Below are 19,107 nucleotides of genomic sequence, written 5' to 3'. Positions count from 1 at the left end.
TGTTTTTGTTTTGCTTTGTTTTAATCCGAGAGAGGGAAAATGAAAAAATCACCCAATGTAGGGATGGGGGAAATGACCACACTGCTGTCCTCCTCCTCCTGGGGTTTTAGGCATGTGAACATATGCCCAGCATGATTTTCAACCCACTGGTCTGGGACTGGAACCACAGTCGTCCTGTGGGAGTCCAGGGCCTTCACCACCACACCCCCTGCTTTGGTTTCGATTGCTCTATCTGTATAATGACATGGTTTTACTCAGTGACTCTAAGGCTTGTCTCTAGCTCCAAACATCCATATTACTCTACATTTAGGATTCATACATCAAATGTTGTTGAAAGTAGGGGTACAGCTAGCAAATGTTAGCTTGATTACCCTAACTTTCTAGTCTGGGTTAGGATCAGCAGTCAGTTATTAATACATTCAAATTTAGGTCCTTCAGGTATATATAATAGATTTGAATTTAGGCTCTTTAGGTTAGTTTTTTCTTTCTTTTTTTTTTTCTTAAAGATTTATTTATTTACTTCACATGAGTTTTGACAGAGAAAGAGGGAGAGTTAGAAAGCAATCCACCAGGTCCAGGACACAAATCACGGGAACCCCTTGTGGGAATTCCAGTGCCTTAACCACCACACCACCTGCTGGCCCCTGGCTTAGCTCTTTCTTTAAAAATAAGAATAAAAGATTTCGTAGTATCTAAACACTAGATTAAGAACAGCCTCCCCTCTATCCCCACAAAGATCTTGCAGGTAAATTATTTGCTGCTGCATAGTAGCTGTAAGATAGGTCCTCGGCCTTGTAAATTCCCTTTCTTTGCATCTCGCTTTCATGTTGCTGTTGTTGCATAAGTGATTTTGATAAAATATGCCTCATCTTTTTAGAGAAACATTACAACTAGGAAAGATCATAGAGGTCATATATATTAGTCCCTTAAAAATATGAGCAAATGCTGAGATGTAACGAATTGACTTACCCAAGGTCCAGCAAAATTTCATTTATGTAGAATGAGCGATAAACAATTATGAATGATCTTGCCAGCAGGTGCACTGGAGGCTAAGGCTGTTGGATTCCACGTGGTCGACCTCGTGGTTTCAGTCCCTGAGCCAGTGGCTTGAAGATCACTCCAGGAGGGCGTGTGTGTACCCTAAATCCTGAGAGGATCCTGAAGGAGAAGGGACTGCAATGTGACTGTCCCCCTACCTCCCAGGGAGTGATTTCTTCTCATTTCCTCTCTCTGTCTCTCAAGTGCACTCACCCTATGGCAAAACTAAAAAAATATATATTAAAATTATTTATTTTTTTTTTGGGGGGGGGGAGAGTTTTTTTCTCTATAGGGCGCGTGCGCTCGCCAGAGAGAGAGAAACATAGAGACAGAAAGCGAGAAATCACCCCCCAGGGGGGATGGTCACACCGCGATCCCTTCTCCATTCTCCTCTCAGGATCTTGGGCACGCACGCACACGCGCCCGGCGTGAGTTTTAAGCCACTGGGTCTGGGACACGAACCGCGGTCGACTACGTGGGAGTCCAGTGACATAGCCATTACGCCAACTGCTAGTCCCTATATATATACATTTTTAATTAAACTTTAATTGTTTCATTTTAATTTGACCAGGGAAGGACAGAGCAAGGGGGAGAGAGGGGAAGCGGGAAAGCAAGCTTCCAGGTCTGATAACTTGAACAACGGTCACCCATGTGGGAATCCAGCACCTTCAACTACCACACCACCTGCCAAGAATTATTTTATTTAACTTTATTTATTTGTTTATTATATTTATTTTAATAGGAACAGAGAGAGAGAAAGGGAGAGGTGAAGAGAGAAAGCAAGCTGCCAGGTCCAGGACTCGAATCGTGGTCGGCCATGTGGGAGTCCAGCTCCCTTAAGTACCACATCACCTGCCAGCCCCAAGATTCAATATATTAAAAAAAAAAAAAAAAAAGGAAAGAAAAAAAAAAAAACCGGCCACTAAGCGCTGCCTCTCCAGCCCCGAGCAGGGTCAGAGCCCCAGGCTCAGGCAGCGCATGAATCCTGCTGATAACAATGGTACGTATTCAATACGTGTTTATCAAGGCCTCAGAAAGATTCTTAATAGTTTTTTGTTAAAGAAGGACATTTGGAGCAGCAGAGTAGCACCGCACTGTACCTTACGTCTGGGTGACATGCTCACATGCATAACTCGTGCTTTCTTTAACACACCCTTTGATCCCATTATGCCTTCGCCAGAGTTAATATTCAGAGTTTGTAAGGTCATTGGTTAGGTGAATTGAGTTACAGAGACTTGTCATGGCCGCCTGTTAAAAGAATGTGGATATGATTTAATTTGAGCTGTACCTTCAATAACACTATAGTGTCCTCACTTTATGGGGGATACATTCCATGATCCCCAGTGATGCCTAAAACCGCTGATACAGCGGACCTCACAAGTACCGTTGGTCAGATAACCAAGGTGAGTTAGCGACTGAAAGGCAGCCTGGCCTGGTGTGCTGTATGGAGGGGAGGCCCACACCCTGGGCAGGACCGCGCTGGGATAGCCTGAGATTTCCTTATGCTGTTCAGGACAGCACACGTTTTAAACTTAGGAATTCCCCATTTAATATTTTCCTTCTGCTGTTGACCCACAGGGAATTGAAACCGCAGAGGTAATACTGCAGATAGAGGGGACTAATGTAAATATAGAGATATAAACAGTTACTAAATGTATTTTTCAGTACTTTGATAGAATTACTTGTTGTTTAGTTATTCTGTCAGCTGCAAATAGCTACCAAGAGGCAGTTTACCTTTTTTCTGTTTGAGGAAGATATGGTTTCAAATAAGAGCAGTAAACCTATGGGGGAGGCCAGCAGGTGGCATGATAGTTAAGGTGCTGGACTCCCACATGGCTCCAGTGGTTCAAGTCCCAGACCTGGCAGCTTGCTTTCTCGCTTTCCCCCTCTCTCTGATGAGTGCACATATGCTATAGCAAATTGAAAATAATAGTAAAGAAAATTAAATAAATAATTTTTTAAAAAAATATTAAAATTAAAAAGAAAACTTTAAACTGATACATTTTTCTCTGTAGCTTTATACATGTAATGACAGGCTATTTAAGAAGCTGTTTATTTTAGTAGTATAGAATTTATTTTTTCATTTGTTATCATTATTTTTTAATTTTACCAGAGTGAGAGACAGGGAAAGTGAGAAAGCAAGCCACCAAGTCCAGGACTAAAACTGTGGTCGGACATGTGGGAATCCAGCAACTTTAACCACCATGCCACCAGCCAGCCCGTTTATTCATTTTCTTAAGAATTATTTTATTTAACTTTCTCTCTTTTAACTAGAGAAGGACAGAGAGAGGGGGGGAAAGTGAGAAGGGAAACCACCAGTTCCAGGACTTGAACTGTGGTCAGCCATGTGAGAGTCCAGCACCCTTACCCACTACTCCACCTGCTGGCCGCAATGTTTATTTATTCTTTCAGTATGTATTAATTCAGTAAGAAATTCCCTTTTTTGTTAAAATATTTGTTGTTGAATGATTTTACCTGTTTCCACATACAAAGCAGAAGTAGGCTACTTAAAAATATGATTAATGTGGCTTTTTTTATTTATTTTTCATTTGACTAGAGTGAGTGAGAGAGAGACAGAAAGTGAGACAGCAAGCCACCAGGTCTGGGACTCGAACCATGATCAGACATGTTGGGAGTCCAATGCCTTAACCACCATGCCACCTTCCTATGTGGCTTATTTTCATTTCATTCTGTCCATGTATTTTTTTTTAAATTCCATTTCCTTGATATTTACCACATTTTTCCTCTTAGTCCGTTTGGGCTGTTAAACAAAATATCTTAAGTGGGTGGCTTATAAACAGCAAACATTTATTTTTCATAGTTCTGGACACTGGGAAGTTCAGGAATAAGCACTAACAGATTCTGTCTGGCGCAGACCCTGCTTCCTCATAGATGGCACTTTTTCACCATGTCCCTCCCATAGTAGAATGGTTGACTGGTTTTCTGGAATCTTTATTAATGGTACAAATCACAAACATGAGGGCTCCGTCCTCTTGACCCCATCACCTCTCAAAGGCCAACCTTCTGATAGCATCCCCTATGGGGAAATAAGAACGCCTCAGGAATTTTGGAGACACACACATTCAGACAGAAACATTTGATGTTTTTTTCCTTTTTTTTTTTATTTTTTTTTTAATTTTTTTAAAGTTTGCTATAGGACTTGTGCATCCCAGTCTCTGCCCCAGGAGAGATTGGGGGTGTGGCAAATCACTTCCCCAGGGTGAGCAGCCATGCTACAGTCCCTTCTCATCCATTCCCTAGGGATTTTGTACACCTGGTGTGATTTTCAAGTCACTAGGTCAGGGACTTGACCCATGCAGTGGACTATATGGAACCATGTGGAATCCAGCCGCCTTAGCCTCCATGCCACTTGCTAGGGCTATTTTTTTTCCTTCTAAAAATTCATTCATTCTTCCTAATAGAGTACAAAACTAAATGAAGTTGCTTATCCTGATTCAGAATATTCTAGAAGAAACCATTTACCAGTGAATGATTTAGCATACCACAGCAATGTGGATCAGGGACCCTTGGGCGTTCCCAAGACTCTTCAATGGTCTGAGAGGTTAAAACTATTTTCATAAAACACTAAGACATTACTCAACCTTTTCACAAAGGTATGGATGTTTGCCCGGCTGATTCAAAATAGGATGCGTAGAACTGCTAGGGCCTTAGCGTGCATCAGGGCAACAGCGCCAGACCAAGCTAGTGGCTGTTGCATGTTTTACCTCGAGACCCTTGAAAGGGTTGGAGACCGTTTCATTGAACATCCCTCGGCATGTTGTGTCTCTCTAGTGGCTGTTTTGTTTCTGTTTTTAAGAGATTGTTCCCATAGGGCATGTGCCATCTCTAGAGAGAGAGAGAGAGACAAAAAGCAAGATATCAATCCCCAAGGGGGATGACCACACCATAATCCCCTCTCCTCCATTCTCCTCTGAAGATCTTGGGCATGCCAGGCACACGTGCCCAGTGTGGGTTTTAAGTCAGGTCTGAACTGCATTCAACTACATGGGAGTCCAGCAGCACATCCATTACACCATCTGCTCGTCCCCTCTTAGGGATTTTTCAGTTCCTGGGTCTCATCTTGTTTTTCCCCAAAGACCATAGAACTGTACCTTGGACTGTGAATGACAGGGCTTCCTTCCATGATTACCTTTGTTGTTGGCTAACATTCTCTGGTTTTCAGTACTATTAGCCTTGATTTTGTTTTAGAATCAATGTAAAAACAACCTGTTAATGTTTTCCTGCATCCAGAACACTGCATATGAAAAAATACTTTTATTTTCAACTGCTCCTTGTTGAGTTTTCAGAAGTAGGTCTGTCAAGTATATAGAAAATGTCTTTCACAACTTCAACATTTGTATTGTTTCTTGCCCCAAATCCTGCTTCTTGTACCTGTCCTAGGAATTTATGGCTCTTGGCATCATGGCCGAGGTTGACCTGGCTGCTCTGCATTATCTGGTGAGCAGTTGCTTCACCTTTCCCATCTCCCTGCCACCAGCACCGCCTCACCCCACTATAGTGCTGCTGTAGTGTGTAGTGGCCCCAGCAGATGCTGTGGTCTTTCTCACAAGAACTCTCTGCACAGGGTGCTTTGTGTTGTGTTGTGTTGTATTTTAAGCAGTCTCTTGGTTCACTGAGCCTAGCTTTTTAAAAAGAAAAAAAAAAATCACTTCAAGTAGCTTTTGCCACTCTTTTTACTCAAGAGGTCTTTAAAGGCCAAATAAGTAGTCCTGGCATATCATACCAGAATTTTACACTTATACATATTATAAACGGTAAGGAGAAATAATGCTTGAAAGCTCTTGGGCAGTTGGACTCCCCCAAATTTGGTTGTATTAGTATCTATAGTATTACCATAAGCTAACAATGTCTGATTCCAGTAAATTACTGAGATGACTTGACGTATTGTACTAATTGACAGACATCATCAAAACATGCAGTAGTTTGTTTTTTGGCAGAGAGCACATGTGCTCACCAGACAGAGAGACAGAGAAGGGGAGTAAACACAACTCCACCCCGCCCCTGTTGGGCACATTCACACTGCAATCCATTCTCCTCTGTATCTCCATCTTGTCTGGGCTTTGGGAATGCACATATACTCCCGGTGTGTTTTCAAGCCACTCGGGCTAGGATTTGGATTGCCTAGTCAGCCATTTAGGTGTTGGTTCCTCAATCACCAGGCCCCAGGGCCGGCCTCATGTAGTAGTTTTCAATACTGTGTAAAGGTCTTTAGGGATACCATGTTAAATACTTCTTAGATAAAGTCAACGCATACAATCGTTTCAGGTTATCTGACACTCTCCAAGCAACCTTGGCCTTGTCACATCTTTAAAATGCATGGCATCTGCCTGTAAGAGCTGTTAAATGAGCACTGGCCCAGGTAGTTTACCACAACACTTAGTTGAGGTGTTTTAACCTGGCTCTACTAAGGTATAAGTGACATTTAACAGTTTTATTAGATTTATACCTAGAAACTGTCCTTGCTAGAGTTTTGAAAATAGCACTTAAGTTTTTTTTATTCATGGTGAACATGGGTGCGCACCCATAGAAGGGGGGGGGAGCACCTCCGTCGGGTGGCCACACCATGATCCCCTTACCCCAGTCCTCCAGCCTGGAAGATTGTGAGCATTTGGTGCATGTGCCCAGCAAGCTGGCAGGGCCCGGAATTCAAACCACAGTTCACTTTGGAGCAGTCATTCCAGCTGCTCCAGAGCTGGCCCTGGGTTTTTGGTGTTATAGTGAACTTAACATATTCTGCTGTGAAATTTGGCAGTTCTTTCGTTCAAATTCTTTGCCATTCAAGAAAGTATGTAGTGCAAGAGGAGTGACTTTTTTAGAAATAACTTTGAATTGTAACCTTTTTTTTTTTGGAGAGATTTTCACTGTAGGGCGCGTGCGCTCGCCAGACAGACAGAGAGAGACATAGAGACAGAATGCGAGAAATCACCCCCCGGGGGGGATGGTCACGCCGCAATCCCTTCTCCTCCATTCTCCTCTCGGGATCTTGGGCACGCACGCACACGCGCCCGGCATGAGTTTTAAGCCACCGGGTCCGGGACACGAACCGCGGTCGACTACATGGGAGTCCAGCGACATAGCCATTACGCTAACTGCTGGTTCCCCTTGAATTGTAACTTTTGAAAAATAATGAAGCATCCAACCTCAAACATGGTTATTAGTAGCAAGTTACTATGGGTCACACCTTATAACTGACTTTATCTCTTTGGCCACATTATTGGATCAGAGAAGAGCAAGACCAGCCAGGAAGTATTTAGGGCCCTTTGTGAGACACTTGCGGTGGGGATGGGGAGAAGTGTGGGGTGATGTTTAGAATATGTAACCAGTAATACCTGAGGACAGGTGAATGTTAGAAAGCCTCCGAAACCCTTGATCGCCATTCCAAATGATTACTGTTACCTTCGGCACCTCAAACCTAGGTGCTGAATTACCCCGGTCTTCTTCAGCTGGACTTGACTTTCCTTTCCTACTTGATTCTAGATTCTTCCCATCCTCGGTACATTCTGTATAATTCCTATCTTGCTAATTTTTCTCAACATTTTATTGGCTGTGCAAACTGATGCTCATGTAGGTATTATGAAAATACTAAAGTCAGTATTGCTATGAAACTTTCTTTGTGAGAAAGAGGAATAAGACTAGAATAATGTTAGATGTTATGATTTTTATATAGACTGGTTTAAAAATAATTTTCAATCTTACAAATGTTTTGGCTGCCATCCACATCTTAAACATTCATAAATGAGACAAATATATATTTAATGTAATTAGTCATGTTGTATTCATGTCATTGTAATGCTGAGAATGCATTGTTTCTACCAGTTATAAGGTAGCATGCTGCCTTTTTGCATTTTTTCTTTTTTTTTTTTTAAGAGAGATTTTTACTTTGGGGTGCCTACACTCAGTGGAAAGACAGACAGAGAAAGTGAGAAATCACCCCCAGGGGAGATGGCCATGCCACAGTCCTTTTTCCATACTCCTCGGAATTTTGGGCGTGGCGTGCACGCATACATGCACAGCATGAATTTCAAGCCTCCGTGTGGGATGTGTACCATGTTTGACCATGTGCAAGCCCAGTGCCTTAACCACTACACCGCCTGCTGCCCTCTCCCCCAGGAGCATGCCTCTTTAATCCTCTGCGGTAAATTGATTAGCCCATAAAAATGCCTTTACCCAGAAGCTACATTAGATAGATAATAATGCAGTCACTCACTTAACGACCACCTGTTTACAACCAGTTCTCTAGCTCTGGGAATCCACTTTCTCATTGTTCATCTCCTTCCCACAGTCAGTCAGTATGCACTGCACAAAGTGTTTACAATCACATGAGACGACATTTTGTTTTTATCATGCCCCTATAGTAGTATTCAGAATAAACTAAAATTATTACACCAGATTTATATTACTCTGTGTCTTGTTGTTCTCTGGTGCTTGTCTAATGTATGCTCTTTGTATGGGTAGAATTTTGGTTTGGTGTCACTGGTCTCTGTTGAGAAATATATACCCTATAGTGCCATGACACACCACAAGACATCCACCTCTAAGCTTCCTTCGAATCAGTTTGTCTAATGACCTAATCCTAAGAGTGGAACTCAGTCGCTAAGCGAGGAGTACCTTTCTCACAGAATTTCCCCCCCTACCTTTCAGGGTTAGTTTGCATCTAATTATAATGGTATAAAGTTGTGTGTTGGAAATTGCATAACAACCCATTAGTGGATTATGAAACCAATGTGGTTGATTTAAAAAGTACTAAAATACATTTAAAAAAAAAAAAACACTAAAACAGGGGCTGGCAGGTGGTGTGGTGGTTGGGGGCACTGGACTCCCACATGGCCGACTGAGGTTCAAGTCCAGGACCTGACAGCTTGCTTAGCTTCCTTTCACTCGCTCATTCTTTCTCTCTCTATCCCTCTCTGGTCAAATTAAAATAAAATAAATGAATAAATAAATGAAATAAAACTGTTAAAAATACTAAAATAGATCATATGAATGTGTTACATACAACAAGGATAAATAATGTTCTGTGAGATGTTAGTGTGTACATATGGGTATTCAGGGTCTCAATGTAAAATATATCTCATTGGTTGAAGTCAAAGATTGAAAAGCCACTGATAGGACATGAACTGGATTTAAGAATCAAAAGACAGAGCTTATTTAAATAACTGACCATCAGCTTGGAGCAAATAGTTTTCTCTTCCGGGGTTTTTGTTTCCTCATCTACAAATAAGTATTACTCTTTTTTTTTTTTTTAAGAATTATTTTATTTATTCATTCATTCATTTATTTTAATTTGATCAGAGAGTGACACAGAAAGAGAGATAGGGAAAGTGAGAAAGCAAGCCACCAAGTCCAGGACTCGAACCGTAGTTGACCATGTGGGAGTTTCTAGCGCCTTAACCATCACACCACCTGCTGGCCCCACAAATAAGTGTTATTCTTGATTTGAACACTGAAGTAGATAGGAATGTGAGGGGAAAGGGTCGAAAGCAGAGAGATACTGTTGGGTCATTAGGAAAAACATAATGCATTTTTGCATGGAAAAGCAGAAAAATTCGTTAGGATTTTCCCAACAACCTAATAATTTTACTGCAATAACTTCAGTAAAATACAATAATAGCTTCAACTAGGGTGGACACAGAAAATGTTTGAGAGTCTGGATTATTTTGAAATTCCAGATGAAATACGCTTGCCCACTAGACACATCATTTTTTCATACAGTTTCATGGGACTTGTTGGGATCCAGAAATATTAATTCCATATTTTCCAGTTTAAAACTTATGGGGCCAGCTGTGGTGTGGTGGATAGGGGCACTGGACTCGACTCCTACATGACCAACCACCATTCAGGTTTGGACCTGGTGGCTTGCTTTCTCTCTCTCTCACTCTGTCCCTCTCTGGTCAAATTAAAGCTAAATAAAATAATTTTTTTTTTTTTTTGGAGAGATTTTCACTGTAGGGCGCGTGCGCTCGCCAGACAGAGAGAAACAGAGACAGAAAGCGAGAAATCACCCCCCAGAGGGGATGGTCACGCCGCAATCCCTTCTCCTCCATTCTCCTCTCGGGATCTTGGGCACACACGCACACGCGCCTGGCGTGAGTTTTAAGCCACCGGGTCCGGGACACGAACCGTGGTCGACTACGTGGAAGTCCAGCAACATAGCCATTACGCTAACTGCTGGTTCCCAATAAAATAATTCTTAAAAAAAAAAAAAAAAACCTATGATATTTTAGGGACCAGCTAATGGAGTAATGGTTGTGTTGCGGGACTCCCATGTGGCAGACCACAGTTCAAGTCCTGGACCTGGTTGCTTAAAACACTCTGGTTGCCTGTGCGTTTGTGCCAAAATTCCAAGAGGAGAATGGAGGAAACGGGATTGTGGTGTGGCTACCCTTCCCTCCCCACAAGGGGTGATTTCTCACTTTCTGTCTCTGTCTCTCCGGCAAGCACACACGCCCTATAACAAAAATCTTTCCCAAAAAAAACCACTTGTGATGGTAAAACAATATATATTATTATATTTTTATAAAAATGTATTAGAAAATAAATGTTTGCGTATGATAAAAAAAAATTAAGCTGTGGAAAATAATAAAAGCCAACATTTCCCAAGCCCCCTCACCTACCTCTGCTTCCAAGAAGAAATATTCTACATCTCTTAGTTACTGCTTTTGGGATTTTATATTTCTGAATATGCTTTATTGCTTTTACTCGATTTCCAGATTCATATATTTTACATCAGCTTTCCGTTCTGGTAGAAGAGCATATATTGGGCCATTGGGTGGGATGGTGCTTAAGGTGGCTGGGTCCCACATGGCCAACAGTGTGGTTCAAGTCCCAGGCCCGCCAGCTTGAAAAACACGATGGATACATGTGTACATGCCCAAAATCTAAAAGGAAGGATAAATGGAGGAGAAGGGATTATGATGTGACCATCTCCCTTTTGGGGTACATTCTCACTTTCCTACTTGCACTCCTCTTTCTGTCTCCAGCAAGTGCACATGCCCTCTGGCAAGGATTAAAAATAGAATTTCCTATTGTACTACTCTCCATGTCCCCCTTCTTTCCAACCTCTCAGTATATAGGTTAGCTCAGTAGTCGGTGCCTGCCTGAGGGTGACAGTGTAAGTTCACTGCAGAGCTAAATTGTATGTTATGTTGACCTTTTTGACTAACTTCATTTTCCCCTCAGGAGTTAATAATTGCCCATTTAAAGATTTTTGTTTAGTTATACGAGTACTCATACTTGAATATTTATTTTCATATGGTCAAATAATATCTTAGTTTATTAGCATTTTCCCCTGGAGATCTTGGTCCCTCTGAACTCTAATCTTATCTGGTCTCTTACCTAGATCGGTTGTTTTCTTTCTAAGCCTGGCATTTCACTGTCCTCTTGGAACTCCTTCCTCTGTCTCATGTTATTCCACTCCTGCATATGATTCCCTCCACAATTTTAGTTTACTCCCTTGATTTATAAAACACATTTTAGTTACTGGATAAGGGTGCAAGGTAGGGAATTTCTTAGTATTTCTTTGTGTGTATGTGCAGGTGTATTTTATCTACTTCATAGTTAGATTTGCTGTAGAATTCTTGGATGCGTAATCTGCAGCTATTGAGAAGCCTTATGCTAGTCTGATGACTTTTTCTTTGTTTTGTGATCTTCTTTCTGAAAGTTGATGAACTCTTCCTTATCTCCAAAATTGTAAAAGATTGCTAAAAGAAAAAAGAAAATAAAGGAAAAAAAATGTAATAGCACATCTTGATATGGGTGGGTGTTTTTGTTTTGTTTTGGGTTTTTTTGGAGAAGTTTTTGTTATAGGGTGCATGCCTCACTGGAGAGACAGACAGAAAGCTAGAAACAATCACAAGAAATCACCCCCTAGGAGGATGGTCAAGCTGCCCACAAGCCCTTCTCCATTCTCCGCTCAGGATTTTGGGCACATATGCACACTCGCCCAGCGTGAGTTTTAAGCCACTCGAGTTTTAACACCCCCCTCCTCCCCACCCCGGGTCTTTCCTCCTGTCAGTTACTTGGCATCTGTGTCTGCTGACTTCTTTAGCACTGTCTGCCATTGTGGATGATTTCTTTGGACACTTGACATTGATGTAGGAGGTAAAACTTTCTTTGTGTGTGTGTGTGTGTGTGTGTGTGTGTGTGTTTTGAGGATTTTTGCCATAGGGCGTGTGTGCTTGCCAGACAGAGACAAAGAGACCTAAAGCGAGAAGTCACCCTCCGAGGGGGTATGGCCACGCTGCAGTCCCTTCTCCTCCATTCTCCTCTTGGGATCTTGGGCACGCACACACACACACACACCCAGTGTGAGTTTTAAGCCACCGGGTCCGGGACTCTAACCGCAGTCGACTACATGGGAGTCCAGCAACATAGCTATTACGCTAACTACTGGTCCCTCAAAGTCTTATTCTTGATATACAGATACCAGACTTAGTTCTTTTTGGCTACTGAAGGTACATGTGTACAGTCAAATGAAACTTTTTAAAAATTCATTAAAATTTAAAATGTTAGTAATTTGGCAAAGGTCGGGGTGCCCACTCAGTTTACAGCTCTGAGCTGTACTAACATGTGAACGCAGTAGGTGAGTTTTATTGTCTCGTTTTCTTGTAGATGTGGTGGTACAGTAGGAGCTATTCTGACATGCCCACTGGAAGTTGTGAAGACACGGCTGCAGTCATCCTCCGTGACTCTGTATATCTCTGAAGTTCAGCTGAACACCATGGCTGGAGCCAGTGTCAACAGAATAGTGTCTCCTGGACCTCTCCATTGCCTGAAGTGAGCAAAGAGTCCCTGAATATGTATTTAGTGTGCTTACCTTATTGAGCCCATGTGTGTTCATATTCTGCCACATTTAAAAGAGTCCTTTACAAACTTAGTTAAGTTAGTCTGGATTGTCCCAGCCGTGGTGGCGCAGCAGTACCACAACGTTTTGTGATGCTGGAAGCCACAGGGAAGATCAGGATTTGGTTCCTAGCATGACATGCATGCGCCTGTGTTTCAGGATGACTGAAAGGTGGGCGGAGGTGTGGGGATCAGGTCCCAGCATTAGAGCCTATTGAATGTCCATGTTTTTCTCTTAATAGGAAGGAAGGAAGGAAATAAAAAATTTTTTTACTCTAAATTATCTTGGTGAGAAATTATATAGAAGAAGAATAATACTATTTCCAAATTGTATATTTAGAATACTTTTTCAGTGGTTTATAATCCAATCCAATGGATTACTTTTCTTTTTTTTTAAGAAATTTATATTGAATTTTATTATTATTTTTTTCATGGTCATGACTTTCCCGATGACCTAAAGTTTTCCAAGTCGTTGCATAAGTTCATTCAAGTAATAGCAGTCTGTGATTTTTTGTTTTGTTCTGTTCCTTAATATTTGGTTTGGTTTGGTTTGCAATAGAGTGCTTTGCGCTCAACAGAGAGAGAAAGAGGTCAAGTAAGAAAGCACCCTCCTGCGGGGATGGCCATGCCGCAATCCCTTCTTCTCCATTCTCCTCTCAGGATTTTGGGCATGAACATACTCATCCCTGGCATGTCTCTGAAGCCACCAGGTCCCAGACTTGAACTGCACAGTCAGCCATGTGAGATCCAGCTGCCCCCATCACCAGGCTGCCCACTAGCCCAGCTTCATAGTTTTATTCATCATAGAGTTCCTGAGTGAATATGAGAATAAAAGAAAGTGGGTGATGAGCAGCCTCCATGGATGGGGTCTGCTTATGCCATCATCCCCTTCCCCAGATCTCCAGCCTGTTGGAGAACCTGGCATGTTTCAGGCTAAACAGCCCTGGTATTTAAAGCACTGTCACTGTATAAGATTTAAGGTTTGTTTCTTGGGAGGATACAAAGGCAGGTAGGCAGGTATTTCTTTCTTTCTTTCTTTCTTTCTTCTTTTTTTGTAGAATTATTTACTTAATTTTATTTATGATGATTATTTTTTAAAATTTGTTTTAGGGCACATGCAGTCATCAGAGAGACAGAGGGAGGGAGGGAAAGTGAGAAAGCAAACCACCAGATCCAAGACTCGAACCTCAGTCAGCCATGTGGGAGACTAGCACCTTAACCACCACACCACCTGCTTGCCCAAAGGCAGATATTCTTGATTTTTAAATTTTTTAATTTATTTATTTAGATTTTTGCCATAGGGCATGTATGTGCTCTCTGAAAAAGAGACAGAGGGAAAATGAGAAATCACCCCCCAGTGGACATGGCCATGCCACAGTCCCTTCTCCATTTTCCTTTGAAGATTTAGGGTATGCACACACACGGCCCATGTGAGTTTCAAGCCACTGGGTCTGGGACTGGAATCACAGTCAGTCATGTGGGAGTCCAGCACCTTAACCAACACACAACCTTTTGGCCCCAGTATTCTTGATTTTAAAATGCTCTTAAATGTTTGACATTTCCTGATGGTTTGAAAAATTTATTTTACAGTTTGTCAGACTTTATTATGTTGCCGTTGGATTTATACTTTCAAAACTATTAAAATTAGGGACCAACAGATGGCATAATGGTTACATTGCTGGTCTTCCACGTAGTTGACTGTGGTTCAAGTCCCAGACCCGGCAGCTTAAACTGCTAGGCACATGTGTGTGCATACCCAAGATCCCGAGAAGAGAATGGAGAAGGGATTGCAGCTGGCCATTACCCTGGGGGGGGAGGGGGTTGTGATTTATCACTTTATGTCTCTGTCCCTCCAGAGAGTACACATGTCCTGTAGCAAAAATCTCTTTTATTTAAAAAAAAAATCTCTCTCCTAAAAAAAAAAATTTAAAAACCTATTAGCTTTATATTTTAATTCGTGTTTACATGTAACTGAATGCCTGTGTGTCTGCCTTATCAGCTCACTTGGGGCTTTATCTGTTTGAACTTAGCTCAGTAATGCTTGTTCTGAGGTAGCAAGCAAACTCATCCTGTGTGTTTACCTTTGCTACCAAAGATTTCATCAGTCCTGTTTTTTTCCAAGCTTGATTATCTAACTATGTGAATACACAGAATGAAATGAACAATTTTAAATTAAAATGTTGTAATTATAAATACTCCTAATAGGAAAATCGTATCCTGATTTTGACATTTTTCCTACTGATAACCTTTCCTTAAAATTCTTTCTTTGACTTCTGTGATCAATTTTTTATTCTCCTTCTCCATGGTTCGGCCTTTCTTTCTCACAGGAACTTTAGTGATGTCCCTTTGGGCTCTGTTCCATTTTGTTTTCTTTATTTTTAAAGTGTACTTTTTTCATGAGTGAGAGAATCAGAGCGTGAGAGAGAATCCCTGACAGGGTCTTGATGCCAAGATCTGTCCCCAGGTTCATTCAGCTCTGCAGGGGCACATGGGTGTCCAGTGTGCTCAGGGAGATCTCTGGATACAAATCTGGAACTTTCTCATGAGGGTCAGTCTCACACAGTGTTACTGTTTACTGCTACTCTACTGTCCAGCCCCTTGCTGTATTTCAGTACCTTAGTTTTTCAGGGCCTCCTTTTTTTGAGAGAGAGATTTTTGCTATAGGGCGTATATCCCACCAGAGAGACAGAAAGCAGGAAATCACCCTTTAGGAGGAATGGCTACGCAGCAGTTCCTCCTCCCCCATTTTCTTGGCATCTTCGGCACGTCCGTTCATGCACCCAGCCTGAGTTTCAAGACGTGAACTGCAGTTGACTAGACTACGAGGGAGTCCAGCGCCTTCACCACTGTGCCACCTGCTCATCCTTTCAGGCCTTCTTTAAGCCTGAAAGTTATGTATTATTTGTATAATGCTCACAGCAGCTACTGAGCAACATTGTTTTCCTTATTTGTTGCCTATGAAACTGGATGAGGGGAAAGTTACTTTGTGGTCTGATAGTCCGTTGCCAACATTGGCTTCGTATCTGAGAAACCTGGTCCCAAGGCCTTCTAAGTAGCTGTGCTCAGCTACCTCTGCAGAGACCACCTTCAGCGTATACGGTAGGTGTTCGAGCACCATTTGGCCTAGTGCCTCTGAATTAAAATGCCTACTCTTAGATCTTTTTCTCACTTCCAAAATGTCATTTAATAACTTGCCTTCCCTGACTTAGAGAAATCTGTTTCTTTCACTACTGGGCATATGTGTATCTTTCTTGTACAGTATTTGCTTGGTAGTATGGTCTGCTGAATTATTTGTTTCATTATAATTTTTTTTTTTACTAGCACAGAGCAAATTTCTCAATGTCAGGGCCCTCATTTTGTCTCTCTCTTTACCTGCTTAGTCATAAAAACGCTAGACAATAAATACTCAGTATAGTAAGTGTTAACTGGGTGGAGGGTAGAAATAAGCCAAACTTTCTGATCCGTAAAGGATGCTAGGATGGTCGATTTTGCCATTGCATTTCTGCAGAATGGTTGGATTCGAGATAACACACTGACAGTGGTGGCCAATACCAAGTAAAAGACCTCAGACCGAGGAAGGAACTTCTCTAATTGAGAATCGACGGTAAAGATAGACGGTTTAGGAGATGGAACATAAGAATAGCATGACTGTATGAAAGTGAATGTACAAATCTATATTGTAGCTTCAATTTTTTAGGAAAGAATATGAATTGGGTTATTATTATTACTAGTAAATCTGTTATTGCTCTTTAGTATTGATGATCTGTCATGAAAAAAGCAATTTTTAAGAATTTTTAAAATTTAATTTTATTCATTCATTTTCATTTGACTAGAGAGAGACACATACAGAGGGAGAGAGTGAGTGAGAAAGCAAGCCACCAGGTCCAGGACTTGAACCGTGTTCAGCCATGTGGGAGTGTCCAGCACCTTAACCACCACATCACCTGCTGGTCCCCCCCCCAAAAAAAAAACACAGATTTTTTTTTAAAAAATAACTATTTATTTTATTTATTCATTCATTGATTTTTTTAATTTGACCAGAGAGAAACAGAGGGTGAGAGTGAGAGAGAGAGGAAGTGAGAAAGCAAGCCACCAGGTCCAGGACTCAAACCCCGGTCGGCCATGTGGGAGTGTCCAGCGCCTTAACCACCACGCCACCTGCTGGTCCCAAAAAACAGAATTTTTTGTAAGTAAGGAAAACTGACCAGAGAAACGTAACATTGTAGTTCAAACACATGGTAAGTGAACTACCAGACTTTGAAGGACCTTGCTTTCTAATAAAATTTTTTTCTCTTTCAGAATGATCTTGGAAAAAGAAGGGCCTCGTTCCTTGTTTAGAGGATTAGGCCCCAATTTAGTGGGGGTGGCCCCTTCCAGGTAAAAAATTTAAAATTTAAGTAAAATGCAGTCTTTTTTGTTTCTTTCTTTCTTTCTTTCTTTCTTTCTTTCTTTCTTTTTGTTAAGAATTTTTTAATTTAACTTTATTTATTTAAATTTAACCAGGGAGGGACAGATCGAGAAAGTGAGAAAGCAAGCCTCCAGTTCCAGGACTCAAACTGTGGCACCACACTACCTACTGACCCCAGTCTTCCTTGTTCCAAGACATCTGAATTTGTTTGTTTATAGATAAATGGGTTTTTGTTGTATTTATTTATTTATTTTGCTGTAGGGCACATAGACTTGCTGGGGTGGGAGGAGAAAGCTCCATCCCCTCCGGGGGGCATGGTTATGCCACAGTCTGTTCTGCTCCATGTCTTCATTCTGCCAAGATTTGGGGCATACACACACACCCTGCATCCTCTTCAAGTTGCCAGGCCTTGGATTGGAATTGCTTGGTCATCCCTGTGTGGTATCTAGCTCCTTTAACCACCAGACCATGTAGCTGGTTGTTAATTTGTAGAACACATTTAAAAAGAAGTTATACAAAAAGTTTTTGTTTTCAATTAGCGAAGTACTAAGTGGCTGTCAGTATTAGATAGAGATCTGTTTGAAGATTGATGAAAGGAGCTTTATATTTGGCTTTTCTCTTTTTTTTTTTAAGTTAATTATGTCCCATAAAAGAGAACAGGAGACAGACAAATACAGGCACCTGACAGTGATCCGCCGGCCCAGGTCATGACAGTACACCTGTGTCCAATCAGTCCAGGGTGTGAACCCAGACCTTTCCCATGGTGGTCCAGTTGTATTACTCTTTTGCTGCTTCCTGCCCCTGGGGTTAGTCTTTTCTTAATAAGTCAGCACAAACAGTATTTAGGAGTATGCATGTCAGTTAATGTTACATGAGAATGTGACTAAAGCTTTGTTTTAGATTTCTCTATTCTAAAACTATGAAGATAACTTGACATTAAAATTTTAGGAATTAAACAACATGCTTATTAATAATCTTACATCCCTATTTTAGAGCAATATACTTTGCTGCTTATTCAAACTGCAAGGAAAAGCTGAATGGTGTATTTGATCCCGATTCTACCCAGGTACACATGATTTCAGCTGCAATGGCAGGTATGAATGTATTACATTATAAAAACAAAACTTTCTGAAACCTAGAGACTAAATACTGAGTTTTGATGAGCTTATATTGACAAGTTAAAATAATTAATGTGTTTTTTGTTGATTAGCATCGGCAAAGATGATTTTTACATTACTGTAAAACAGAATTGATTAGATATATATATATGTATAGAAACTGCCATTAAGTTGGCATTTTTGTAATTAGGAGTTTAAGTGAAGGATACAGGTAACATATTTATATTGCCTTGTGTAGTCCACTGAATACATAGTATCACTTCTAACAGTTTTAAGAATCTAAACATAATTATACTATAAATAAGTTATGGTGCTGTAATTTATTCTTCTCTCCTCAATTTCTGTTAGTGCCTTTTCCCTTTTTGCTGCATGTTTTGGCTTCTGTCTGAAATGTGCCGGCAATTCTTGGTAAAGTATTCATTTTGTCCTGTGCTCAAATGCTGAAATTTTTGTGAGTGATGTATTATTGGTAACTCAGAGTTACTGTAATGTGTGTATTTCTAAATACATATGTGTCCATCATTCTGTGTAAATCTACACCAGATCCCATCTGAAATTTCGACCTTGGCTATGTGTACATGTCTGCGGAGAAATGGTTCCAGGAACTCTTCTGTCACCTTTGAGAGTATATGTGATTCTGAATTAAAATAGCTAATCCCAGCTCTCTCCACTGCTTTAAAG

The 19,107-nt window shown here is 41.1% G+C and overlaps 1 protein-coding gene across 1 annotated transcript in view; it reads left to right on the top strand.

The window, feature by feature from the left end:
- Window positions 1–2,384: 2,384 nt before the first annotated feature.
- Window positions 2,385–19,107, top strand: part of SLC25A36 (solute carrier family 25 member 36) — a 36,238-nt gene continuing 19,515 nt past the window's right edge. The window contains exons 1-5 of the mRNA XM_006161084.2: window positions 2,385–2,441; window positions 4,461–4,600; window positions 12,670–12,834; window positions 17,200–17,277; window positions 18,302–18,402. Of these exons, the coding sequence (XP_006161146.1) occupies window positions 2,385–2,441; window positions 4,461–4,600; window positions 12,670–12,834; window positions 17,200–17,277; window positions 18,302–18,402 (541 nt within the window). The remainder of the gene's footprint in view (window positions 2,442–4,460; window positions 4,601–12,669; window positions 12,835–17,199; window positions 17,278–18,301; window positions 18,403–19,107) is intronic.

Source organism: Tupaia chinensis, unplaced genomic scaffold (assembly GCF_000334495.1).
Source record: "Tupaia chinensis unplaced genomic scaffold, TupChi_1.0 Scaffold138115_2, whole genome shotgun sequence".
Taxonomy (NCBI): Eukaryota; Metazoa; Chordata; class Mammalia; order Scandentia; family Tupaiidae; genus Tupaia; species Tupaia belangeri.
This window is presented reverse-complemented; position numbering and strand designations above follow the sequence as displayed.